Here is a 27,742-nt window from a genome sequence, read left to right as displayed (position 1 = left end):
GTGAACAGTAAAAAGGATGGTATGTTTTAACACAAAAACTACCATACACACAACAAAAGAACCACAGTGTGCCTCTCTTTTTATTCTTTATTTTACAGTTCACAATTAGAAACCTACTGATAAATTACACGGTCCACCCTCCTGTTCGGGGTTTTTAAATGCCTCAGAGTCGTGCTGCCAATCCCATCTCATCCCAGGAAGGTGGCTCAAGGTGCCACCAGGTTACGCAAGGCAGAGCGGCCAGACAACCCGCAACAAACCCCTCCACAGGCCGCGCTTCACGTGGGAAGTTAACGGGCAGCAGGAATTATCCCCTAAAAACACATTTGAAATGGAAAAATATACTGGATATCATTTCAAGGTTATTTTATAGACTTGCAAATGTTACAAATGTTCTTGGGGAAGAAAAACCCAAACTTCCAGGGCTGCAGGTCAGCCAGGTTGTATTTGCAGGGAGCAACTACCCACACTGGCCCTTTTTCAAGGCCTTACATTTTAAGCAATTCTCTCTGAAGCCTCCTTTTGCAGAGCAGAAAGCTAAGTTGGGTCTCTCTTCAGCCACGCATTTCAACATCTGCTTAACTTTGTACACAGTTGCAGCCACCAATTCAGATGTTTCACCAGTGGTACCCACATCCCTGCTTGTATTTTTTCTGCTCAGAAGTTCCTCATTTCTCAACTTGTTTTTTTGGCCTCCAACTCCTAGTGCAACCATCTTCTCTTTAAAAAGATGGCACACACTGCACAGCGAATCTGCTGAATTTCAACAGGCTCCTGCAAAAGAAGCCCTACAGAAAACACTAGGAGTTTTCATATCAAGTCTAGCTGAACATCACAGGGACGTTATAAAAAAGCACAGTAGTGCCTGAACCTTCCTTAGCCAAGTGCCTCCGAATTGAGGATCACGGTGGCACGGAGACTGAAGAGCTTTTCCAGCTGGCGCAGGCTCTCTGCTGCAGTGAGGATCGCTGGCTGTGTGCAGACCTGGACTGGCCGCTCCTTGCGGGACACTATCTAACCCAATGCTGGGGGTGAAACCCAGCTCTGTGCAAAGAACCCACACAAAGCCACCACCTCGGCAAGGTGGAAGAGGGCAGTGCATTACAGCAGTGCGAGACTGCACCACAGGGCATGAATGTCACTCACAGTAAGTTAGAAAGCCAAATCCAGAGATGACGCTATGTGTACTTGCCAGTAGAAACTGGTGACTGATGAGGAATGGACAGAACACACCATGAGCATGTATTTATAAAGACGAAAAAAAGGGGCAAATTGCATTTGTTTTGCCATTACAAAGGAACATTTTATCAGTTTTCTCCTTGTATCCTTCCACAGTAGCTCACCTTTGGCACAAGGAATTCTATGTATCACAAGATTTAATTAATAATAATACTTCATATCAACACTCAGCACTTACATAGCGCTTCTCATATTCAAAGTGCTTTACAAAAGTTTGTGAGTCCTCACAACACCCCTGTGAGGTAGGTAAGTATTATTATCCCCATTTTACAGACGGGGAAACTGAGGCAGAGAGGTAAAGTGACTTGCCCAAGGCTTTACAGGGAGTTGAAACTCATGATGTAGTGGCCCAGTGCTGGTCTCCCTTACGGTGGTGTAACACAGATGAACTCCCACAGAGCTATACTGGTGTAAGCAAAACAATCCAACCCAAGTTTCTCTGGCTCCCAATCCTCCGCTCCAATCAACTGACCCTACCTACTCCACCTAAACCAACGGTTTGCCTTCCGAAACACTACAGAAAGTCCAGAGTGCAGCAGGAGCGAGTCTGCAATCTTAAGGCAACATATACTTTAACAGCTCCATAGCTCTGCAGCAGAGACTACACACAGACGTGTTTCTGCCACACTGCAAGAGTCTTAAGACAACTCAAGTCGTCTCCAGCTCTGCATGTATCAGCTTTGAGGCTGATTCTCTTCTCCCTCAAGTTAGAATAAATCCAGAGCAAAACAATGGGGCTGCACCAGCGTAGAACTAGTATGAGATCTGAACCAGACCTTTTACCTGCTGCTTCATAGGCAAATGCCCCTACTAATATCTTTTCATTTCGGACAGCTTCGGCATGGTTCATTTCACTCTCTCTCTCTCCGAGTTTGTATCTCTGCATATAAACAAACTTTCAACATTTCCAACTCATCAGCACCAGCATTTAAACAGCACCATACATCTTTCTAAGACCGATCAATATTTCCAGAAAAGTGTCAATGCATGCAAATATCACATACAAAAACATCAAGAGTGCTGGGAGATGATACCAAGGATAGAGGTGATCACAAGACAGCACACATTTAGTTTTTATTAAAAATACCAAACAACTCACTCTTACTGTAACTATGCCACTTAGATGATCATTCTAACCTGCAGAAGTACAGGTACTTTTCCTCCAACTATTTACCTACCTACCTAGAAAGAAAGAGAAATAGCAAGCACACACATTTATACTTCCTCAAACTTGGCAGGCATAATTCATGTGAATGGGAAAGGAGGGTTTGGGGAGGTGGGTGAGATTGTACACTGGCTTTAGGGCAGTGGAGTATAAAAGAAGTAGAAAATATCACATGCATCATTACCATCAGTAATCAATGTGATGAAAATAAACCCAAAATTTAGATGGATTCATGCATGACATCCACTGAAAATCTCAAACCCTAAGCACACTGAAGCTGGCAGACATTTTGTGCCACTTCACCGATGTCCAGACACAGCATCAGCAAATAAGATCAAACAAACCTTGAAAAGAAAGCAAAAGGAAGAATAAACCAGCCTGGAGACAACAATCTTCCACAAACCACTTCCCTGCATTATTTTCAAATACATTTTACTCTTAAGCAGTTTCAGAAAGGAGTGGGGGAGAAAGAGACCCACTACTATTTCTTTTTAAACTGGCTCAGCACCAGCACCAGCTCAGAGAGAGGGAGAGAAAAAGAATTCTTCAAACGTGATCCTTGGAACTTGATTAAAATGTTGCTAGCCAGCCGACAAAACCCTAAATTGCCAGAGGGTTTGAAGTGGAGTGGATACACGGTGCTGCTCACGGTCCTCTTCATTTGCTATGATATCTGCTCCGTGGGCCTCATCTGTATATCTCCAATCTAGAAGAGACCAACACAGGATTTTACCGGAGCACTGAAGTCCATTTTAAATCCTGCACTGGGCACTTCCATGCTGCACCATTACAATGGCAAGCTGCACATGAAGAAAGTTTCTGTGACCAGAAATGAGCCTGCTTAACTGAGATATTAGAAATAAATTAAGGTGAATGTGACTGCTCTGCATTTAGTGGAAGGAATAAAAGCACAAACATGCACAGAAAAGAGTGCAAGATGACACTGATTATACATAAACTCTCATGGTTCAAGTCTTTAGTTTGGTCCTGCTCACAGCAGGTCAAGCAGAAGCACTGCTTGATCGGCCATGGGCAGGACTTTTTATCTTCGTAAGACAAGAAGGCCAGCTATCACTACTGATCCGATGTCAAGACGGCCACGTCTTGCTCCAGAGGCGCAGAGTTCACTCAAGGGGCTGCTAAACCCCTCATGATCAAAGTTTGCTTTTGCAACAGGAACTTTTATGTTGCATATACTAAACTTGGACACTGCTTCTGCCTCCTCCCGGCTCCAGCTCAGAGCTGGTCACTTATTTCTTGCTTCACAGGAGGGAAGTCCCGCTGGCAGCACAAGCACCTCACACCACCCTTGGGGAGGTGCACAGCACTTGGCAGGATCAGGCCCAACATGTTATCCGGCAGCTGGCAGAACCTGACCCAGTTGCAAGACTGTCAGCAAGTCTCAGACAGCACCATCCAAAAAAAGAGCAAAACACGCCCATATCCCTCCTGTTCCCCCTGCCTCGCGCAGTCCTTCTCTGGGGTCAGAGCAGCCTTTGCTGGATCCGCAGGGCTGCAAGCAGCCCAAGCGGCGCAATCCTATAGCTGCCATAAGGGAAGTGTAAACAAACGTGATCACTGCTAATCCCCAGCCCAGGCTCTGCTAAGCACACACCTGACACAGCGGCCGCAATGCTGATTAGCAAATGTCAGGGCAGCAATTACCCACTCTGCCTTCAGCCACCCACAGCAGTCCTCCAACCCAACCACAGCCTACCTGTACATGAGGTGGGGCACTGAGGACATATATGACAGCGTTAGCCATATCTTCAGCTTTGAGACACTGGAAAGACAGGAAAGAGATTCTCAGTCAAAGGGCACCTCAAAGTTAACCACAAGATTGCTCCTTTCCTAGCCATCAATAACGAGTTTCGACAGTGTCACTGGGGCATGTCAAAAAGATGCAAGCAAGCAGGAAAAAAAGAATCCATTAAAAATTTAACAAAGGCCATGTCTGGTGCTGATAGTTCTCCATTTGCTGTGAATAATCTTATTACTGGCACAGTAATTCTGCCAGGTCAGGCATTGCCATCCTTATCAAAAATTCCCAGAAAAGCACAAGAAATCTTGTGCTAGCCACCTGCAAGACAACATGCTCTCACATTTCTCCTTGTGTAGGCATGTTTGCTTACATATCTTCTCTTCAATAAAGAAGTCATAGCCTGCCAAATGCCAAAGCTGACTGATATTTATTTACGGGAACATCAGAATAAAAGGAAAAATATAGGAATGGGAAACTGAACCTGAATGAAAAATCTACATAGCGTGTAAGTATCAGTGCAAAATCTGAGGTTTGAGTGCCGAGACTTTGGGGATGCTGATTACATCCTGGAAAGCACTGGGCACTCTGCAGAACTAGTTCCTTGTGCTACTAGCCAGGAGAGAGAGTGTTAAAACTATAATCAGAGCCACTTCCCTCTGTTTCCATTTCTCCATGTCCTACCCGAATGCTCTCATAGGTTGCAGCAGCTCTCTCGGGGTCATTATCATGAAGTTTAAAAGCAAATCCCGTTTCCACCAGTCCTGGAGATATACACTGGAAAAAAGCAGAGCACATCCTAATAGGATTTGTAATTCTCCTTCAATAAAAGAATAAAAGAAAAGGAGAGAAAACTTTTTAGCACTGAAAAAGCCAAAAAAAAACCCCAGTCCCCTTTCTATTGTTCTCCCTCTCCACCCTTTTTCTAGGGGAATAGTTTAAGACAGCAGACTTTGCCTTAATGACTGTTGTGGCAGGTACCTCTGGGAAACTGCTGATGGGTACTTCCCTCTTCATGTCCCAAAGGGACAGAGAAGCAGAGAAAATGATGGAAAAGCTTGCAATACAAATTAACATCTGGACACCTCACTTCTGAGATTCAAGTCCTGAATGAGAGCAAACAGCCCTGCTGACTGCCTCCCTCTGCTGTCATGAGCCCCCTTCGCTCCCCAACAAGGAACTGCCCACTTTGTGCACCCAAAAAGTTTATTCCCTGACACAGCTCATTGCTGCCATGCCTTCTGCACCTGTCTCTCTCTGCCTGGGAAAGAGAGGTGGCCAGGGACAGTTGGCCACAGGACTTGAACGTTCCCAGTGTGCTGAGCACTATTTTTGCATTTCCTTGCCTGTTTTCCAAAGGGAAAACCTCTGCCCCATAAAGCCTGCCAGCTCTCTACCACCCACAAAAGCAGGACAGCAGAAGAGAGCCCACAGTACTCACTGTAGCTCGTATATGAGTCTTTGCTTCTCTGAGTTCTTGCCTCAGCCCCTCCGTGAGGGCTGTAACTGCATACTTGGTGGCACTGTAAAAATGCACCACCGACTGTGGCACGACGCTGTGGCCATTCATGCTGAGAAGAGAGCAGAAAGGAAAAGTGCTGAGAGGTGGGGGAGCAAGCAGAGTCCTGAGAAGGAACCAACAGGATATTCAAACCACCGTAACAAACAGAAAGAGACACTGAGATGGTGGCTACGTGAGGAATTCTCTGCTCCTGCAGGAAACACACACCACCAGAGGTTCCTCTCGACACAGCTGTTTTCTGGAGCTGGTCAAGAACTTTCAATCTTCAGCCCTACACCATTGCAAGTGGTTGGCATTATCCTTTCCTCCCTGGTTCAGTCTTTCTTGCATTTAGACCAGCAGAGGTTAAAAAACAGTAGTTTGAAAATCAACCATTGCAATCCTTGGAAAACCCCTGCTTGGGCACCATCAGCCCACTCCAAGGTCAAAGCACCACTGCTTAAATCCTCACTGCAAGGTGGGGAGGAGGAGGCCCACGTGGCTGATCCCACATTCCCCCCTGCATACCTGTTAATGTTAATAATATGCCCATCATCGATGTTTCTCTCTTTCATGGACTGGTAGGCCTCTCGGGTGCAGATGCTCACAGCCATCACATTGACCTGAGGGAAGAGAAAAGAAGAAGCAACTAAGACCAGCAGCCCTGCCTGGCACCCTTTGACTTGCCCCCCGCACGCCCAAAGCTGCGGATGCAGGTTCCAGTCCCCGACCCACAGCAATTCCTGCAAACGCCAACAGAGGGAAATGCGCATACGCGCACTGCACGCCTGCTGCACACCCCACATCACGCTGCGACCAAGCTCAGGGCTGCAGTCACAAGGGGTTTGGGCAGGGGAGGCACAGATACCCAGTTTTGTGAGACAGCCTTGGTCTCTGCCAGAAATTAATGGACTTAATTGTTTTACGGGCAAGTGTGAGGGTAGAGTGCAATATAAGGGAGAACGAACCCACTTCCCCACAGTCAGCACTCTGTCCAGGAGACAAAGTTGTTTATTTTGTACAGCACTGAGCACACTGGTGTTTGGGCAGCTGATAGGACACTAACAGCAGGTAATTAGGTCAGTTAGTTAACGAGGAAATCCCCAGATATCGCCTGTCAGAGCGCCAGGCACTCAGAGGCACTGCAAACCACACAGCCAGCAAAGAGCCTCCTGTGCACAAATGAAGCCAAAGATCACATTGTGCCATGGGGAAGGCCAGAGCGGGTAAGTAACCCCGCAGATACGAAAGCCACCAGTCTGTCACCCTGTCCGCTGACATTTTCCTCAGCCCTAACTGGATAAGCCAAGGAAGAAAGGACATGGCAACTTATCCAGTCCTTTAGCACAGGATCCAGAGCTTTCCAGGCTCTTGCTCTTTGGACCAGCACTGCCCAGCACACTGTTGCTTGGTTAAACTCAGTCATATCACCTCTGCAATGTGCCATCGTTAATGTGCAGATGCCTTGAGCATTTGCTGACCATAAAACACAGAGTCAAAGTTTCCAGGAAGACAGAGGTATGGAAATTCCCCCAGCTGGAATACAAAGCACCCAGAGGTGTGTGCAAGACTGATGAGCAAGCTGTCTCAGCAGCAGTGCTAACTGCTCAAGTTTATAGTGGTTTAGACTTGGAAAAGTGGCTGAAAGGTAGAAGGTGTCTGCTGAAGCCCTCTAGAAAGGATGTAACACCGTTTCAAGGCAAGACACACTGCCAGGTGTCCTACCTAATGGCATGTCACTTTGCTAACTAAATAAGCAGGCCAGACAGGTCTAAAAACACCACTGTCAACTAAATATTCAGGAAGAACTAAATTTCTGATGAATCAGAAGTCAGATGCAACTATAAATGGGAGGAGCAGCAGGAACAAGGCCATGTGGACAGCGAGCAAAGGATACATGAGAGGGTTGGCTATCTATCATCGCTGTGAAACTTGTAAGCAAGAATGGGGCAGGCTAACTATGACTTGCTAGCACAAAAGGACATGCAAGAGAGGAACATTAGTTTGGAGACCAGAAAGTAAGAGGCAGAAAGGGATGGATTCGGGAGATGTAATTACTGAGCAGCACACAAAGGACGAGCGGGGTCAGCTGAAGGATCTTCGGTCACTGCTTTTGTCTCGGTCGTTATTTCCCATTCATTGCTAGAGGCCATGCTCGTGAGTTTTTGTCTTGGCGATAGATAAATAGCATGCTTATCTGATCTTGGGGTACCCAGGCAACACAACAAGTTGAGTCATCATCCTCATCCAAGTGCACTTTGGTTGAGCACACAGTCACTGCCGGATATGTCAGTGATCATACCTGGAACTACAGAGATAATTCCCTGGCACCAGGTTGAAGATTTACCTTGGCTGTGCAAGGAAGAAAGTTAGCAGACATGTCAGCAGAAGCAGCACCTCAGCATTGGAGCAAAGCCCAGAGCAGGCAGGGCATGGAAGGCTTCTGGATTTTACAGTAAGGTGGTCAAGGAAAGCAGGAGTAACCCGCTCCAGTCTGATACACTAACCAAGTGAGGAGCCAGTCCTTTCAAATATGGATACAGGCAACTTTTAGTATAAAAAGCCTTCATGACGAGCAACATCCCTGCTTTCCTCCCTGCCCCAAGACGCCCTGAACCCACCAGGCACCACATCTTTAGTGCAGTCACTCCCTGATTCTACTCCATCTCCGTAGGCCACTAGAGGGTAACATCAGCCTAAAGCCTGAGAGCCGGCTCCAACGCTGTGATTCATGCTGAGCAATGCTTCCTTGTGTGGGTAGAATTACAACATTTTGACAACCACTGGCAAAGCAAGATACTAATCAACAGCCACATGGGAAAGTCCAGAGCCTGTACAGCAAGACACCGTGGTACAACAAAACAACTGGCTGGAAGGCAACTGAGCTGGAATTGCCTCGCTGCCTTTTCCCGAGAGCACCCACAGGATTTTTGGGTGAAATCCCATTTCAAAACACGGAACAGGCACTCGGGAACCTAAAAATGTGCCTGGAAAATGAGCAAGGCTTAGGGCTGTATCGCTTTGAGAAACAATCTAAAGGCTGTTGTTAACAAATATCCACGCAAGACATTTTTCAGCCTCGTTCCTATTTTTAGAGCAAAAGGTTCAAAGGTCCCTTAGCAAAGATGGCTAACAAATCTGCGCTCTGCCTTTGCACAGCACACTGCACAAGGCAGCAGGTCTGTGACTGCCACGTGTGTGTGCTAATGCAACAGAAACAATGAAGGCACATTTTCTAGTAATTAATGAGGTCCAATTGCCAGGTTGGGAGAACATAAAAGATCCTGTTCCTGGAAGCACTGAGCATTTCACTTCCCAGAATCAGCCTTTTCTAAGGCATCAAAATGAGTATCCCAGCTCCTAAGCGTATATAAAAACACAGGTTACAGAAAACATATCTCTGCACAGATGGTATATAAAAGCAAGGAGAACAGAGCCTTGCTGGTCAATGAATAATGCCAAGAAGAATCAAACCCATTTAGCGTCTAGAGGAGGGAGAGGATGCGTGCTGCAGTCCTTTGTGCCCTGAACAGTGCAAATGGAAAGTTCAGCTTGAATTCCTGGCTGTAAAGGTCAGTAGGTAAAACATGAAGGAGCTGTTCAAATCCCAGAGCCTGGAGTCAGTGTGTACACAGCACCCAGCCCCGGCTACTCCCGCTTGGATCAGGGACGGCTGGAGGACTTTGCTCCAGCCTCATGTCAAGCACAACCTCACAAACAAGTAGAGAGAAAAGGGGGGAAGCTGCGAACCAAAAGATGATGGGCTTAGAACCTGCCTGCGATAACACGCTCCCTCCTGCATACACACCAAATTTACCGGCTGGTAACGCTGGGCTCTGTGCTGCTGTAAAGCAACGGAGACACAATTCCTAACATACGACTCCTGCAGCCCAAGGAGAAGCAGCTCCCCCCTTGGGAATAAATACCAGACAATAAGGAACTGGAACATTAAAAAATAGGAGGAATAAGTAAATGATAACCTGATTTCGACTGTTAGATGTATCGCAAGAAATTTTATGGAATAGGTATACTGAGAGGGGAGCCTGGAAGGAGACAGAGCCTCAAAGCTCATAAAAAATGCATGGAAACAAAAATCAATTTACCAAAAAGAAAAAAATGCCTTTAATTTAAGGCCCTAATGCCTCCTAAATCGATAGATCGATGGCTGTTTAGAAACTTTTCCTGTCTTGCAGCCCAGAAGTACACTGAAACTCTCCAACAGCATCTCAAACGGTGCTGCTCTCTAACACCTTTCTCCAAGCGACCTTTGGAAGAAGCCTCCCTGCTCCCGCTCAGCTCTGCAAAGCCCAGTGGCCCATGAAAGGTGCTGGCAACCTTCCCCCGTCCTGACCCTCCGAGAGCTTCAGAGCATGTAGGAGAAATAGGCCTGGTGAGTGTTTCCCTGGGGCTGGCGTGCCACAGCGGGGAGAGCTGTCACTGCAGATCCCTCCTCAAACCCCACTGCCACGCCGGTGCTTGCACAGCCACGGCACGCTTGGAGAGCGAGATTCCCAAGCAGGGAGGTTGCTGCCACAAAACGGGAGCACACAGCAAAAGGAAAAACCCTGAGCTATTTTTACCGCCTCCCAGCAGGCTAAAAAGCAAAGCCCAGGCTTGTCAGGCTGCCTAGGCTGAGGTGGGTGAAGCGCTTGGCTCTACAGTGTCCCAGGGCTTCACCTTTGCATTAAAGGTACAAGTGTTATTCAATTACACACAAGAGCAAACCCACCAGCTGCTGGGAAGCTGGTCAGAGGAAAAAAATCCGGCAGTATAGGAAGAAAGCTCGGGTGTGTCTCAGGTCTGTTCCTAGTGCTACAACAGCATTTTTGTGAAGCAATGACAGCAGATATAGCCATACAGATCACCTCTGGGAATAAAACATGTCCCCAGCCTGGTTTCCTAATGCTGCTCTTGTAGAGCCACCACCTTGCCTCTCCTTCCACCCCATCTGTCACCCCGAAGCAGCTCCAAAGGGTGCACACAGCAGCACCCGCAAGGAGGGGGATGCCACAGGCTCCCAAACTTTGAGCCACCGTGAATACCAACACTGGAGTGTTTCACACAGGACAATCCCCGTTCCAAAAATCTTTCTCCCTAAAAGTGGCGGAAGGTGAGATAAAGGGAGCACTCCCACCTGAGGAGCCAGGGAAAGGAGCACAGAGAGGGGAAGGGCCTTCAGCTGGCAAAAGCCATGCGTGCGAACAAAGACAAATGAGCACGAGGGACACGCAGCATCCACAGAGGCATCCACACAAGATGTGATCACAGTGACCAGGACAAGGAGTTTACAAGGCGCAGGCGACCCGCAGGGCCAGGCTTGCAGCGAGACAACACTGGGAAGTGCCCTGCTTTGTACCAGCTCAGCCTCAGCTACACTTCACTTCATTTTCTTTAAAGACTCCATGGCAACCAGGGACGGGAAGATGCGGCTGTGCAGTGACCCAGGCTGGGCAACCCACAAAAGCCCGGCTGGGCAGACAAAGCTGAGCTGAGCTCGCTTTGGCTGCAGTCACAGCAGCCAGCAGACCAGCCAAAATCCTAACAAGAACTTAATTAGCCAGGATATGGCAGTTCTTGCCCTGGCAGCAGGAGTCTGAGGCCTCGATGTGCCTCTCTGTTTTGCTTTACACAGTCCCTGAAACTACTGCTGGATGAACAGACACCAGCTGCCACAGGAGCCCACAGATCCTGTCTGACTCCGCTGTCAGACGTAGAGGCCCCAAGCTTACAGCTTCAAGCAGCTCTTCAAATAGACATGTCTTTTCCTTCACTAGGACAAGCTCCCATAGCTGCTGGAGGTTCTACAAGACTTACTCAAAGCCATGAGTTTGACTCCTGTTCATATGAAGATAATGCTTTCACGTGCAAAAGTACAGGAGGGGAAAATCACCTTCGTGAAAAGCTCCTGTTTCAGCATCTCACCGGCCAGAGCTGCAGGAAGGCCAGTACAAAAGGGCTGTTGCCAGGGCACGCAAACTGGCCTGGGGTCCCACAGCTGTGGCTACCACTGCTATGTACAGAAAAGGGCCATCACATAATGACAAAAGATGGTGAAGTCCCAAAAAGATGCACAGCAGCACCTCAGGACAGCAAGACCCAGGGAGAAGCGCTGCTAGTAAATGGCATGGACCATTTGCACAAACTCCCAGTTCAGCATATGAAATTGCCTCATTCATATCCAGCTCTAACCAGATTATGGGCAGAAAATTAAGCTATAAAGACAAAAAGCATTATAGCTTTTTAAGCTAAAAAGAATCTGCCCATTTTACAACCCACTGCCACAACTAACAGGATTAGCTACAAAAGCCAGTGCTTGGCATTCAATTTCCTATTTTACTGAAGAAAAAAAAAAAAAGTGAGGCTCATCACCCTTCAGAAAGCCATCGAGCTAAAGGAAAAAACGCTGCTGAAGGTATTGAATGTTTTCATACTCCAAGCTGAAGGCATGTGGCTCAGGAGTGCATGATGTCTTTCCACTTCTCAATCAGCAAACCCAGGCCGTGTCAGAGCCAGATGGGAAGCAGGTCCTCAGCTCTGCACATGTGAAATAAGTAGATGGGGACAACGCTGCTGGTGGCCAGAAGAAATAAAAATCTAGCACAGTTCCCGCTCTCCCAGTGGCACTACTCACGTCTATCATCGTCCGCCAGCCCTCCGTTTTCCCCGAGAGCAGGGGCTCCGGGCGAGCCAGCCCCGCGTTGTTGATGCAGACATCAACTCCTTGATGAAGGGTCTTGATGGCAGAGAACATCGACAGGATCTCCTCTTCGTTGGAGAGATCGCATTTGTACGGGATGAGGGTCCCCGGATAGCCGGCACTCTGGCATTCAGCCGCCAATTTCTAGGGAATAGAAAAGAAGGAAGAAAACAGCCATTGGCCTCCTTTCCTCATGGAGTAGCTTATCCAGCCATTTGCTTAAAAACACACCCCAGGGCTAACAAAACACGGCAGGCTTCCCGGTGAGCCTGTCTTAAAAGCAGGCACGAGGGAAGAATAATTGTAAATGCTAATTAAGAAAAAAGAAATATCGATATACATGACAGTCTGAGCGCTTTGGCCTTTAAGTTATTAAACTTGAGGACACACTCCATGCTCGTCCATCACCCCAGGCAACGCAGGTTGAGGTGAGCAGGTGTTGGCAAAAAACAAATATATACTGCCGTGGCACCAGGCTGCAAGTCTGCCACACTGCTGCGCGGATAAAAGACGTGGCAATCGCATGCCTGACAATTCCTCGTTAGCCATTACCAACAATTATTCCAAGCATCCAGATCTTTTATCAGACTAGATGATATAAAGCAAATGAAAGGCCAAGAGCTGCTGCTGGCCGCCTGCGTTAATGATGCGGCAGCCACCGCGCCAAATCCTCTGGAGGATGCCCTTTACCCCCTGATGCTAATGAGAAGCAGCATCTCATCTCTGATGTGTCATATTAGCGACAGTGACAGCTTCCAGCGTGAGGCGAGAGCCACGTGATGTCTGGTTTCTGCGGAGAGATGGACTCTGGCTACAAACGTCCACCAAATCACTCGAACGCCATCGCCTGCGGCGGTTTCACCAACGTGACATTTCAGCGGGTGCAATAAAGCTCTCCTCCTGCCAGAGGCAGCTTTCCCACTCCTCCCGGCTCCTCCCTGCATACCAAGGACTGCAATTCACAGCCGTTTATAAAAAGAGGAGCGAGGCCCAGCACAGGAGTTGCCTGGCTGGAAGCGGAGGACGCTGGACGGTGATTGCACATGAAGGTGGCTGTGGAACAGCCCGGCCCCAGCCGAGCTCGGAGCAGAGCGCCTGCCCTGGAGCTCACCCAGCCTCAGCCAGAAACAAGGATGCAGGGAAGCCAGGGCACCAGCCACGGTACCCAGAAGCACCCAAAACACCACTGGGCTGGCTCACACCAGAGGGATGTTGACTTTTTTTTGCTTGCTCTGAGGTACAGCATCACCTCCCAGACTGGTCCAGCCCCCTCCTGGCCCTCCAGGAGGATCCATGGAGAAATTGCCACATTTTGGAGAAAGCAGATGCTGAAACCAGCCCCACCATGTGTACTGACACGGGGAAGAGCCTGGAGAGCCACGCTGGCCTTAGACACACTCGCTCTCATGAAAGCAGGAGTGACAAACCAGAGTATCGAAGGTGTCTTTCTCCCAGGGGAAGCTAGCAAGCCCCAGGGTCCCCTGCCCCTTTCATTTAGCAGAGTTGGCCTTTTGGCGGCTGCTGCAGAGGCAGACTTGCCCCCCAAAACACCCAGCATTGGTGACATTCACAGAGTTCATCAGCCAGCCTGATGTCCAAATTCTGAAACAAACATTAGACCAAAGAAAAAAGAGATGGAACATAAGGGAAAGTGGAAAGAGAAGGAAAAAAAAAAAAAAAAAAAAATCAGAGACAGCATGGCACCTGCTCCCCTGGCACAGGCTGGCAGGAGAGCTTGTGGGGCTGCATTAATTCACAAACACCACAGGACCTGGCAAATGCCAAACCAAAGCACGGGCCCAGCTCCCATCCAGCTGGCCTCCAATGCATGCCATCCCACAGATCAGATGCCAGCATGCCCAGGAAACCTGCAGGTCCTGGTCCCTGCAGTTTTGTTAGAATCAGCTTTCTGCTCCCCAGCCAGCACAACACAGGACAGCCACGTGCCTCGGTAACAAGGAGGGCTGGCAACTTGGTTAGATGCCACAAAGTCCAAAAAGGTGAAAAAAATCCACCTGAAGATGTGAATTGGCTCCCAACTCCAAATCATAAAGTGTGCTCTTTTTTGGTGGCTTTTTCTGTGACCAACTTTCTCTTAGCCTAGTTTTACACAGAGCAGGGCTGAGCATCCTCACTGGGAGAGGGACAGACAAGCCAGGACCTCCAAACCCCTCTCTGTGCCCCAAGCACATTAATTTTAATTACTTTGAGGTGAGTGGCTGTGTTCAGTAAATGATTTTCAATCTTTCTCCATACGTAAGACCACCGCAGAGGTGGGCCAAGTCCCTGAACAGCAAGTTTAAGCTTTTCTGATTTGCCTTTCACAGCAATCCACAGCTTTCACAGACCACAAGCCGAAACCAGCCCTGGTCTAAGGGTCTGGTCCAGAAGCCGCTCTCTTTTCTGGGTACCGCTTCAGTCAAGGCATTGCAGTAACATAAGAATTATTATTATTGCTCTCACAGCACCAAGCAAGAAGGGGACAGACATGCTGAGTTCAGCCCAGAGATCGATACATCCCAACAGCATCATGCTCTCTGGAGAGCTCTGCTTGGGCTGAGCTAGACAATATTTCTGCCCGACGGAGAACAAAGGTACACCTGGGACTGAATTGTACCTCTCTGTACCCTCCCGGGGCTGGTTTCACTTTGCTATACATGCAATCTTGTTGATTATGCGCTGATAATAGTAGAAAAATATATACTTTTTAAAGATCAGAGTACACACTTGAGAAAACAGTTGGGAGAAAAATCTGCAAGAGCAGCATTTAAAAATTAAAAGCAGTATGAAGGGCTGCTGGAAGGTGCTAAACCACTCCAGAGATGGGGCCTTCTTCCTGCAAAGATACAGGAGACAAAAATGGGCAAGGAGCCCTCAACCACATTCTTCATAACCTGGCACCAAGGTGACAGCTTCAGAGCTCTCTCCATCTGACTGCCAAACTCAAGCACTCCACTAAGGGATCCATCCCATTCAGTATTTGCTCGTAAAGTACCACGGCTCACGTCTGGCACTTTTTCTTCCTAGTTCACCAGGTTATGGCCAGAAGTATGGTCTTAACTTGCTCTTGGAAGAGGGCTAGTGTCCTGGCACCTCCTGAAATTGCCAGGCTGTGTTTAGTTTGCTTGAACGAGAGCTAGGTTGAGTTATCTTTCCAGTGGTGCCTTCAATTTTCACTGCTGGTGTCAGTGCTCGTCACTAGTAAAGCAGGGTGCTGCCTTTCAAAGTTAGCATAATCACACTCAGAAAGGAAAAACAGGGCACCCATTACAACCGGAGGCTGAGCATCATGGTGCATCGCAGAGCTGCGGGGAGGAAAGCTTACAGTTCATGGCAGGAACCGGTCCAGCTGAACTCAGCCCTGCTGAACTTGAATCAAGCAACGCCAATGATTTTAAAAGATGAGACACACAAGCACAAGGGATTGGGACAAATGTCCCAAAAGAGGACTCATGCCAGGAGAGCTGGCTGGAAGAAAGCAGGGCCCATCAGCATGGACGGGAAAGGACAGACAAGCTCATCTACAGCCCAGAGGGAAATGCTGTGTTTAATATCTCCATTTCCATGTTCAGCTGTCACTTTTCACTACTCGGTGAAACCTTTCACTGTTCAGTACAGCTCCTCGATGGAGGCAGACAGGGTCTAAACACCACGGGCTGCAGCACAGCAACCCAGATGAAGGAGGAGATGAAACAAGGAGTGCTCTGGACAGCAGTGGCTATTGTGGTAGAGTTGTCCATCCTGTTTTCCCAGGCAATCTCCTTAGCTTATGTCTTAGGTACACCAAGAGAAAGCTCTTTCTCATTCAGAGAAAGACTTCTCTGCCACAACTGACCAGAGAAATCAAATATCTCTCAAGATCCTTCTTTTCCTGTCTGGCGTCTCGCCGCCTCAAACGAGACTCAACACAGATCCTTTCATCTCTCAGGCTACACTTGTGTTAACAAATTCTCTTTGAAAATGAAGTGCTGAACACCACTGACATCCAGGCAGAGCTGAACGTGCTTCAACCATCTACAGATAAAGAGTCATCACAGGCTCTTCAAAGAAACATCAACTGCGGGCAAGTTTGCAAGAGAAGACTTATGTAAAGGAACTCTCTGAATTAGGGAGCTTGCAATATTTTTTCAGAGCACCCGTTAAGTCACTCAATTAATGCTCATTCCACTTTAAGCACACCACACGCACAAGGCGGAGGGGGGTGGGGAATAAAAAAGTTGGTTTTCCAGGTTTCATTAGCAACTTGAGAGTGACCACGTAACGCAACACCAATACATACGAGGGCCAGTACACCTCCAGCAGCTGGGGATGGAGCTTTGAAACAAGACCTGAGCATCTCTATACCACACTGTTACCACTGGATGCTTGGAAACGGACAGCCAGGTACTATAGCTACTGGTACAAACTGGCATAATGCAACATAAATAAGAAACAGATACCCTATGCATTAAAATGTTTAACCTAGAGCCATCCACTGCCACGGATGCAAGCCCTCGCCCCTGTAATTCTGATACGCTACCCAGCATGAACACAGTACCCGGCAAGTTCTGCAACATCCATGGAAGACTAGCTTTCCACAAAGGGCATCTAAACTACTCATGTGATATAGCAAGCCAATACGGCAGTATGCACTAGATACGCAGGCTGCGATGTGCCTCTTGCTTAGACACCAATTTTTCCACTGACATCGCCATGATTTATTTCAGCTTCCAACGGTGTTGGATGAATGCATGAGCAAATGAAAAAAACCACCTAACACCTACCTACATGTAAGAAAGACAAAGAAGAATACCTGGTCATGATGCTTACTATGTACTATTTAGTTGTCTGCTTTTAGAGGTCTAAAAGGATGCCTCACATTTATGGGACATTTTCTGTATGTTAAGAATACATCAGTTCTCCCAAGAAGGGGTTAATGCTCTTTGTGCCTACGACACTTGTAAAGGGCACAGTGCCATGCATTTAGATTCAGTCTTGGTAAAATGGTTTTACAAAACTAATTGATATAAACTTTTAAGGGGACTCTTAAGGGGAGGAAAAAAAGAAAAGAGTCACGTAGGGCTTTATTTGGCAAACCATCCTATTAACTTCAGACACATTTAGTTCAGAGAGATTAAAGCCAGAAGAAACCATTAGGTAATTTTTAATCTGACCTGCCATTCATCACAGGTACTTGCATCCTACTGATTTTGCTTATGCTTAAATACAAGGCTGTACCAAGAAACCAACTGGAAAGAAACCAAAGTCACCCCAATTACTTTTGCTGTCTAAAGGAAATGAAGGAGAAAAATCCTAACGAAGAGCAACACAGTTGTGAAAGAAAACTGGGGGCTTACAAATCCTTTCATTTTACTGATTGGCAACTTTGAAGCTTCTTTTAATTAAGATTTAACACCAGTGCAACAGTATAATAGAGGAAGAGATATATAGTGAATAAAGCACTAGACTGGGGTTTATTTCCATAGTGTGCTCTGTGACCACGGGCAAGATTCAGAGCTGTTTCCCTATCTGTAAAATGAAGATAATCACACTGAGCCCCTTCCTAGAGCAGTCTGAATCTTTCACACTGCTCCAGAAACCCACCCACCTCTCAGCACAGGCAGAGGAAAAAGCAATCAAAACTTGGACAAAATTTAAGTCCCTGTATGTGTTTTTTTTCACCCTGTATCATCCTAAACATACTGATTTTACAGTCCTTGCAAAGACTCAGAGGTGGCATACAAAATCAGTACTTATATAATAAATAACCCAGAAAAATCAGATCTCATGCTGTGGAAGAGAAGGGAATAAAACCCTGGGGAACCTCTTGGACCTCTTTGCTGTTTATCAAGTTCCAGTAGCAAGAAGCAGACTGTGGAGAGGCATCTAAGGGGTAATAGTCCCAGCCAGATAGTCGTGACCACGGTCACCATCAGGGTGGCATGGCATGGCACGGCACAGCAGCCCTCCCTCCTGCCAGGATCCTCACGCCCGTGGAGCTGCCACGATTCACAATACCCACCAGAGACCAGGCAAAGTTACATCTTGGCACACCCCTGGCATCAGCTTTCTGTGATGTCTCCTTGATGCTACCCAGGCTCTGGACACTGAACATCAACACGGTACCTGCCCTTCGCCCAGCAAACCCGTCCCACAGGCTCTGTAGGGGCCAAGTGGCATCTCCTGCCCATCTCCTGCCCGTGGGTGCAGCGTGGCTCAAGGAAGCCACTCAGCTGGTTTCATCCCAGGCACTGAAGCCAGACTCCCTGCTAAACAGGGGTCTGGTTGAGCAGTCGTGTCTTCCCAGTACTGGTAATTGTCCTCCCAGACTGCTCCAGACTCACACTGCTTTTTTCCAAGCCCTCTCTGCTCCCTGCACATTTTCAGTAGTTAAACATCCAACATCCAAGACTATGTTTTCCTAGCTCACTTATTTTTAAATTTCCAGTGTCATACACACGAGCCAAATCGCCCCATTTACGCTGCCCTGAACGTCCCTGCTACCTTAAGGCATTCAAACAATCGCTCCTTACGTCAAAGCTGAAGGCACTTTTTTTTTTACTGCTTGCTCAGATCACGTTGCTACAGGCTGGCGTGGGGGAGGAGGAAATACGCTGCTCCTACAATGACAGCTCATTAGAGCAATATCTCTTGCTTATTCTGAGGTATGACTATCCTAAAACAAGCATCATAGGTGCCTGCCTGCTCTTCAGCTCCAACATGCATAAAGCAGGTTCCCACGCAGCCAGGCACGTAAATGCTCTCCTTCCTCAAAGAACCCCAGTACTCAATATTACTAAGACTGAAGCTGCTGTATTGCAGCCACTTGCAGTCCTCCACCAGCCCTTGGCTGCCTTCACAAGCAGGGTTCAAAGACCACGTAGCTCCAAGACACCCAAGTGCCTGCACGCAGCAGACCCGACGCAGGTCCACGTGTCGCAGGCTGGATCGCCGCCCGTTCGAGCGCAGATTTCCAAGGCAACCTGCAAACACACCACTCGGAGGGCAGAGCCAAGCCTGAGCTTCAGCCTGACACCCTCAGATCACGGCACATGCCTTCTGTGTCATCTCCACCACAGGCGAGCACACCTCCACTACGCTTAGGAAGTCAAAAAAAATTTATTTAGTTATTTTAATTAAATCAAACTCCACCTAATCTTGCAGCAAGGAAGGTCTGAGATGCCTAGCAATACCCTAAAGATCTAGGGTGTTATCTGAGGTCCATGGAAACCATCAGCACGTGCCCACCCTGAAGAACATATGTTGTAATGGAGTATATCACCGTACCTTGTGGGTGAGACTCGGAAGCACTCCCGAGGACAGCCAGGACTCATTCCCAGCTCCGTCACAAGCTCACCGGGAGGCTTTCCCCCTTCCCAGCCCCAGCATCCCCACCTGCGAGACAAAGCAGCAGCAGATGATAACCCACCGGTGAGCTCTGACCTCCTTGCTTGGGGGCCCAGGAAAACTTGAGCATCGACTGCGGCCGCTGGGCTCCCAGAGCTTGGCCAAGCCCTACACCTCGCTGCGACACAACACGCCTGTCAGCACGGCCATCTGCAAAGCACCCACCGCTGTCACCGAAACAGCCGTACCAGAACAGCAGGTCCTCGCCGTCAGACCATGAGATCGGCCTTTTCCCCTCTCAACACCCCGCAGCACAGCCCTGGCTTTTCTCCAAAGCTCACGGAGCTGGGTGTTTTCCCATTCTCCCCCAGCGCCATCCATACGGCAGCAAGCGTTCCTGCTGCGAGGGCAGGGCGAGAGCTACGGTCCCGACACATCTCTGTCTCATCGGCTCCCATCCTGCACCCGTGTAATCCTCAACAAATCTTCTTCTGAAAAGACAGATTAACACACACTAGGAGAGGAGCGGGCCTTCCGCCACCAGCTCCCAACGCTCCCCAGTACCAAAATTCAGGTGACGAGTCCTGAATTTTAATACACCCCAGATTTACGGCCCACCAACAAGCGCGACGAAGGCTCCCACACGCCCCAGCCCAGCCGTGGTTGGAGCAAGCAGCAGCGACAGCAGGGATTACCATTTCCATCGCTGCACAGCTGCAGGTGCCGCGATTAAACATCTGTACCAACGCCAACGCCACCGGACACAGCGGGCTCAGCGCCGCTCACATCTATGCCAATGCTAATCCCCAGTTAAGCTGAACAGAGCTGCAGCTGATCTGCACGAGCCTAACAGGGAGAAAAGTCTGGCTGAAGGAGTAAGACCGCAGGTCCCCTGCTCCCGCAGCACCCTGGTCCCATTTTACCCTACAGAACCAGGGTGGGCGCAAACCCACCTAGGACTGACCAAGGCAAAATAATGATATTGAGAGCCAGGAAATTACCATTAACACTTCCCACATGGACACTGGCAGGAGCAAGGGTTAAAGCTCGACTTTAGCACAGCCGCTACTTTCTGCGGAGCTTAAACTATTAACAAGCCCGAGGAAAACCACCATCATATTTATTCCCCAACACTGTGCCGGCTGCGTCCAGACCTCCCTGCCCCGGGACACTTTCCATAAACCCGAAACACAGGCCAGAAAGCCCCCTCCATGTCTGAACACTGCTCCTGTACAGCCTTCCCACCTCCCCAGGGCAGCAGCTGCCAGGTTTTACACGGGGAAACTGAGGCACAAGACAGCTATCTGATCTGCCTTGTTACACAGCAAGGCAAAGGCAGAACAAGCACCCCACCACACCTCCAAAATCCCAGGAAAGGCTCAGTTATTACTTATTTTTAGGGCTGCAAGCAAGACATACCCCAGTATCGCTGCTCTATTGCAAAGCCAAAGGGAGCAGAAGAGAAGCGGGTAAGGGGGGGCTGCTGCAATAAGATGTTTTTAAAGCACGTTTTGGGGGAAGGAGGATGAATCCAACCCGGTTTAAAAGCAACCCTCCCCCCACGTGCCTCCTGAGCTTCAAGGCTGAGGAAAACCATCAGGCCAGCAAAGCATTTGTTCCCACTGCTCAGGACAGCAATTAGGGGATCTCTGTCGTATTTATCAGGAAAGGATCTGGTCAGGGACAAACGGCAATAAAAGCACCTCAGAGGCCTTGAGTACCCACCATCCCTGAGGCAAGGCCTTCGCAAAACACAAAACAAGCCCTTCCAGAGGCCAAGGAGATGCTGAAGGTCATTCATCTACATGGAGACCGTGCCTTGGGATTATCCGGCCTGGAGTTGCTCCTCCTGCCTTAAAAAGTAATTCATCGGGCCACCACGCAGCCCAGCAGCTCTGCAGCCTGCATGCCAGGAGAGCAAGGGGTCCAGGGCAAGAGGAGATGGGGAGCGACGAGGTCCACGACGAGGGTTTGGGGACAGCGGCTCACCCACCTTCGGCACGGGGAGGACAGGAGCGGGCGGCCTCAGCCAGGCTGCCCGACGGATGGGAGCCAGGCACCAAAATTCATGCCTCTCGCGTTCAGCCACGAGCCCGTTGCTGTTAAGGCACAAGATTAAGACAGCGTGGGCACGGAGGGTGAAACCTGTGTTTTCGGGAACACCCCATGAGACCCAGCCCCAGCTGTAGGGCAGAGGGACAGACCCCACCATGGACACCCAGCACTGCAGGGACATCCACAGCTCGACCCCCCCCCTCCCCGACACACACTCACAGGGGGAGGCCAAAATTTTAACCAGTTGACCTCCAAGCCATCAACATGGTTTGCACGCAATGTCATTAAATTCCACGTTCAGCTACTATGAAACAATTTAGCCGTTAATTAATCGCCTTGGAGCACCGAAGGGGTCGAGAGCCTCCCTGGTACCTTACGGCCGGGGCAGCGACCGGTGGAAGTGATCAGCCAGCCCGCAAACGGCTACTCGGGGTGCTCAGCTCCCAGGTAGAAGGCTTGGCTACTTCTTCCTCCTCCCACACCAGCACGGCGCTGCTTCACGAAAAGAGCACTAGCCTCTTCAGAGATTGGACTGCTCGAATCTGCAATCAATAGCTCAGCTTATCAAAGGCTATTTCTTGAGCAAGATCTAACCTTGACAATGCAGTCCCTGGTTATAAATGTTACCTTTGATCAATAACTGTCACAAATGCATTAGAATTAATCGGTTAAACCTTGTATTTTAAACCACATTTATTGCTTCCTGCACAGCTCGCTCTCCGAACCCCAACAAAGAAAAAAAAAAATATTTTTTTTAGAACACGACATCCACGATTAAATCTCTCCAACACCTAGAAGCAAGACATTGCCCAAGGGCCCCGATCTCCCTGCGACACAGCCTCGCTGCTCTGGGAGGGCAGCGGGTTCCCCCACCAACATCCTGCCCCTCTGGCAGAGCAGCCAGGTTCCGCAGCTTCAGGGGATGCTCACTGGTCTCCCGGGAGCAGCCGGACGCTTTGTTTTTTGGCCTGCAGCGGACCCAAGGCATTCCCATCGCAGACTGGGAGCCCAGGGTCGGCATGCTGGAGTCACACAGCTCCGTACGCTCCAACCCGATGCCATAACCCCGCCAGCTCAGCTATTTCCAGCAGTGATATGAAGGACTGCAGGAACTGTCTGACTTCCTGCACCTCTCCAGATGAGTCTGTTCCAAGTGATGAATTAACAACACTTGGAAGGTGCTGGGAAAAAAGCAAAATTTGAAAAAAAAAAAAAAAAAAAAAAAAAAATCACAAAATAAGTGACAGATGCCGCTGGCTACCCTACAGCAAGGTATCAAAGCAATGAACGAGGTGCTGGAAGATTTCTAGAAAAACTGAGTGCAGCAGCATGAGGTGCTGCATGACCTGAAGCAGGTGGGACTGCGCCAACCACAGCTTCTCCCATCGGCAATGGCCCTGGTCACACAGCCACAATGCATGCACGGATCCAGTGCTCCAACACCGGGGCCGGAGGGAGAACTCCTGCCAGCACTTTTGCCATTCTCTACAAATGTAGAAGTAAATATAAAAATACATAAAATTAAATTTTATTATAAAAAAAAAGAGTGTAATACCAAGCGTCAACTGCAAACTCTTTGGAAACAGCTCCCTGTCTTGTGCCTTCCTGTGCTCCAAAAGAAAAGCGCTGGAGTACCTCGATGCCTTTACCATGCCTCCGAGCCAGACCCAACATTTACCACAAACCCTCCCAAGTATTCCCCCACCCCAGGGGAAGAACACTGCAAGACAAAACTTATCCATCATGCTGAAAAAAAGACCAGAGAATGGTTTGCCAGCCAGGGGGGAAACGTTTTGTCCCACGCATGGGGAAACTCTCTCCCTTTTTTGTGCTGCTGCAAGAAGTCAGACACGAAATACAAATTTCTGGAAAACATCAGGAAGAAGAAAGTTGAAGAGCCTTGTAGCGAAGCCATCAAAAGCGCTGAGAGATACTCTGCCTTTTGTTTGTGCGATGGAGTGACTGTGGCTTAACGTACTATTGCATACCAGCTAAGCTGTGGCAAGTCATTAAATCACAGCAAGTCTTCTCGCAGGCCGGAGACCCAAGTGATCAGCGAGGGGTCCCTGTGAATGTAATCATCTAATAGGGAGCAGTTTCCACCAAAGCCTGGTCTTACAGGCTGCTAAAAACTCTTGGCTAATTCATTAAGGCACTTACACTCGCTCCTGACTTGGAACATGTGTAGGTATGTGAACAGCAGAAAACACTCAGCAAGAACACATGCCAAAATGTCTATGACAGCTGTTAGTACCTCCTGGCATGCAAAAGTAAAATAAAGCCATTTTAATTATATTTTATTCCTCAAAGTCTGACTATTAAAGTTACTGTTGGATGACCCACACGAAGAGCCTCCACTCACAAAAGTGGCACGAGTGGGGAACACAAGGCTGCTTATGAGCAAGGACTGCAGGAGGGTCAACACTGGTTTAAAGGGCTAGATAGGATTACAGAGGGGAAACCCAGCTGCCAGAGCCTGCGTTTGCCATGCCTGCATGTATGAGGATGTGACAAAAGAAAAATCAAATCCAGTTTTGAAACGATACCACCAAAGTCAGCCAGAGCACTAACTCAAGGCAAGTTGAGCGCGTGGCTTTTCTACAGAGCCAGTGGATGGAAAAAAAGAAAAAGAAAAAAAAAAAGATACTTTTGCAGGTTTTGTAAGCCATTAACATTTTTATTTCAAAAGTCAAACGAAGAGCACTGGAGTCGTGACACAGGTTTAATACCAAAACCGCAACTTTGCAATTCCTTCATTATCTTGCCTCAAGCCCTTATCTGATTTTCCAAGAGATTAAGAAATCTTGACACAGCATTTATTGCCCGAGTTAAATTCCCCGCAAGACAACATACTCTTTCAGTCACCAGTTTACAGTAGGTTATAAAACCACCATACAGAGTGGTTCCAGCCACTTTACCTTAAAATGGATGACTAGTGCATAGCATTAATGAAAACATATGCTTATGTGCTACAAAATGAGTACTGTATTCCTGGGTTTAAACTATACCATTTGCACTCTTTCCATTTCAAGCTGCCTTGATTTATTTTGGGGGTTCGCTCCCCCATACACCATTATCCACAGTGGTATTGAGCGAATTATTCAATTGTATACAGCAACAAGATTTGTCCTGCAGCAATTATGGCCGTGATGCTCTAACCTCTCCTTTATTTACATGTAACAACACCAAGCCTTCAGCTCCTTTGTATTTCTCTCCTTTCGTCCCTCCGTCACCGCGCCCCAGCCCTGAACATCAGCACCGCTTTCCCCATCCCGCCCTTTACGTGTGAGCCACTCTCCCCGAATTAGCACATCCTTCGAACCCCCCCCCCAGCTTCTTGCAAGGATGCCGTCCTCCGGCTCCTGACCAACAATGCCTTGGAAAATCAGCAGCCGGAGATAACAGATGAGTGTATTTTGTGGATAGATCTGGTTATACAATAACTAATCAAGGTAACGACATGCTCGCAGAGCGCCGACAGCACGGACCTTCCCGTTGCCTTCCTACTGCCCGGAGCATCCGAAGCCCCTCCAGCAGGCAGGAGCCCCACCGGCAGCTCCCGAAATGGGGTCTGGCTTCATCACCCGCCATGCCAGCCGGAGCATGGTCATCCCTGCAAGCAACGCCAACGTCTGCTCCTCGAGATGGCTTCTTACAGCCACGTCCAAAGTCCCAAGTCCCAGTATGAGCTCAATAGTCTGAAGCCTGAACATCTTCCTCCTTTTTTTTTTAAAGGAAAAAACCACAAAGTGAAGCTCCTGGAGGAGAGCTTAGTTATCATCAACAACTCTGCTCTGAAGGCATGGCAGGAGTCGGTAAGAAGCCTCATCTGTGCTGACACAAGCATCCCTGGCAGCCAGCCCAAGGTGATGGACCTGTTCCCAGAGCGAGCCTGGACCACCTCGTGCTTCACCACCTTCCCTTCCCCGAGCGAGCAGCACCTCTGGGATTTTCTTCCTCTTTACAGAAACATGCTTCACAATAAATAAAACCAGAATAGCAACGGAGCAAAACACAGTCCGGCCACCTACCAAAACAAATGACCGTGCAAACACAATTCAGCCCTTAGAGAGGACAGGAGAAAGAATGAAGCAGGGACAAACATTAGCTGTGGGGTTGAACACAAGTTTTTGAAACACGACAGTAACAAGAGACTTGGAAGACAGTCAGCATTGCTCAGTACATGTGCATACCACACAAGGCCATATATCACCTATATAAAACACGATTGCGTTTTGTGCAGATTCAAATAAAAAGGGAAAGCCTTTAAAAGACTGCTCTTTCTTAAATCCATACTGTATTTTAGCCAGAAAAGTTTCAGAAAGGAAGGCTTTCAGGCTTTAGAAAGGAAGGAAACTCCTCTGTAGCACTGAAGGAAAACATAAGTTCCACTGATTTTCTTTACCAAATAAAATCAAAAGATTTCAAAAGAAAATCCAAAGAATGGACAATATTGGAAACGGCAATATTGGAAATGGCTTTTCTGTCGTTTTTTGGAGAGGAATGTGAAACAACGGCATCCTTTACAGCACCCTTTACCAGGTACTGTGAGGCTACAACAGCCTCATGAAGCCAGGCTATGGAAGTACATTAAACACCATCAGCCACACGCGGGAAAGCCTTTGGAGAGCTCGGCTTTCCCTGTAAACCACAGTATCAAAATGTCGGGAAGTCCAAAGTTAGAAGCAAGCCCCAAAGGACAGTTAACTAAGTCACGCGGGTGTATTTTCTCCTCTCTGCAAGAGGTGTCCTTCTGATTCATGATGAAGAACGGAAAAAGTTTTGTTTCTTCCGAGCATTTCTTTATTTAACCCCACTTCTCAGCAACACCAGCAACGTCAAGCCTTGTTTTCCATGATTTTTTTGGACAATTTATTCTTGGTGTGGTCAACTGTGCATAGGGAGTCCTTATCACCTTTGCTAAGGAAATACAAACACTGGATGTTCGTATAAATCTCCTTTGGCTCAGCAGGCACCAAACAACCAAGATGACAACGTTTAAGCTGTCTGACTGTAACTTTTTTCCTCCCTCAGAGGAAACTTCTTGGAAAGTAACTAGGCTTTAGCTCGTGCCGTTGTGAGGTGAAGCCTACAAATGCATCCAACTACAAAAAAGGAACCCACAGAAACTATTTCTTTTAAGCATCTTTATTTTTAAGCCAAGGTCATGAGGTTTTTGACTTAGCTCTTAGAGATGCTCGTCCTAGGGGTCAACAGCACGTTAAGGACCAAAACCCTCTTTTAACCTTAACTCATAAAAGGGTCCCAACTCCTGAAGGCCAGCGTTCAGACATTGGAAAGCGAGCGGGATTTAACATGCCCTTAAACGTTTCGCAGCCAAGACCCACAGCCCACCGCAGGGCCAGGCACCCAGATGCTATTTTAAACCTCGATAAGAAGCAGCTCAAAAAAAACACCACCAACTAAAAAAAAAAACCCAAAACCAAACCGCCCCAAAACTGAACCTGCTCCTCGAGCAACTTCCGACTGACCGTCCCTGCTCCTCCGAGCCAGGAAAAACCCCACAGGGCCCCCCGTGAAGGCGCCCACCCGGGGAAGCCCCCACGCACCAGCCGGAGCCGGCTCGTCCCCGTAGCAGGGGGCCGAGAACCGGGCCGGCAGCCCGGCCCCCACGGAGGCGGGGACCGACCTGCGAGCGCCGGTGGGACCCGGGAGGGAACCGGTCCCGGCACAACCCGGGGAGGCTCCGGCCACCGTTCACCGCCCGGAGCGGGGCTGAACCGACCGGCGGCACCCGGCCCGGCCCGCCGCCGCCGCCGCCGCCTCACGCAGCCCGCGGGCCCGGCCCCAACCCCGGTACCTCGATCTTGTCGACGCTACGAGCGCACCCCACCACCTTCATGCCGTGCTGCACCAGAGCCCGCGCCACGGCCGCGCCGATGCCCACGGAGGCGCCGGTAACCAGCGCGACGCGCCCGGTCCAGCGCTCCATGGCCCCGGCCCGGCCCCGCCGCCGCCGCCGCGCACAATGCGCCGCCC

The 27,742-nt window shown here is 48.8% G+C and overlaps 1 protein-coding gene across 3 annotated transcripts; it reads right to left on the bottom strand.

Moving 5' to 3' along the window:
- Positions 1–62: 62 nt before the first annotated feature.
- On the bottom strand, positions 63–27,742 carry DHRS11 (dehydrogenase/reductase 11). 3 transcript variants are annotated; one of them, XM_030028954.2, is made up of 7 exons: positions 27,564–27,742; positions 12,296–12,505; positions 6,193–6,287; positions 5,605–5,734; positions 4,848–4,940; positions 4,122–4,187; positions 63–3,110 (listed from the first exon to the last, which is right to left on the bottom strand). In XM_030028954.2, the coding sequence occupies exons 1-7, from the start codon at positions 27,693–27,695 to the stop codon at positions 3,069–3,071; spliced, it is 768 nt and encodes a 255-aa protein (XP_029884814.1). In that variant the 5' UTR covers positions 27,696–27,742; the 3' UTR covers positions 63–3,068. The 3 variants fall into 3 exon arrangements, with proteins under 3 accessions (XP_029884814.1, XP_029884815.1, XP_040982926.1); XM_030028955.2 differs by lacking the exon at positions 27,564–27,742 and adding an exon at positions 20,383–20,418; XM_041126992.1 differs by lacking the exon at positions 27,564–27,742 and adding an exon at positions 19,628–19,693.

The sequence above is a fragment of the Aquila chrysaetos genome, chromosome 10 (genome assembly GCF_900496995.4).
Source record: "Aquila chrysaetos chrysaetos chromosome 10, bAquChr1.4, whole genome shotgun sequence".
Lineage (NCBI taxonomy): Eukaryota > Metazoa > Chordata > Aves > Accipitriformes > Accipitridae > Aquila > Aquila chrysaetos.
This window is presented reverse-complemented; position numbering and strand designations above follow the sequence as displayed.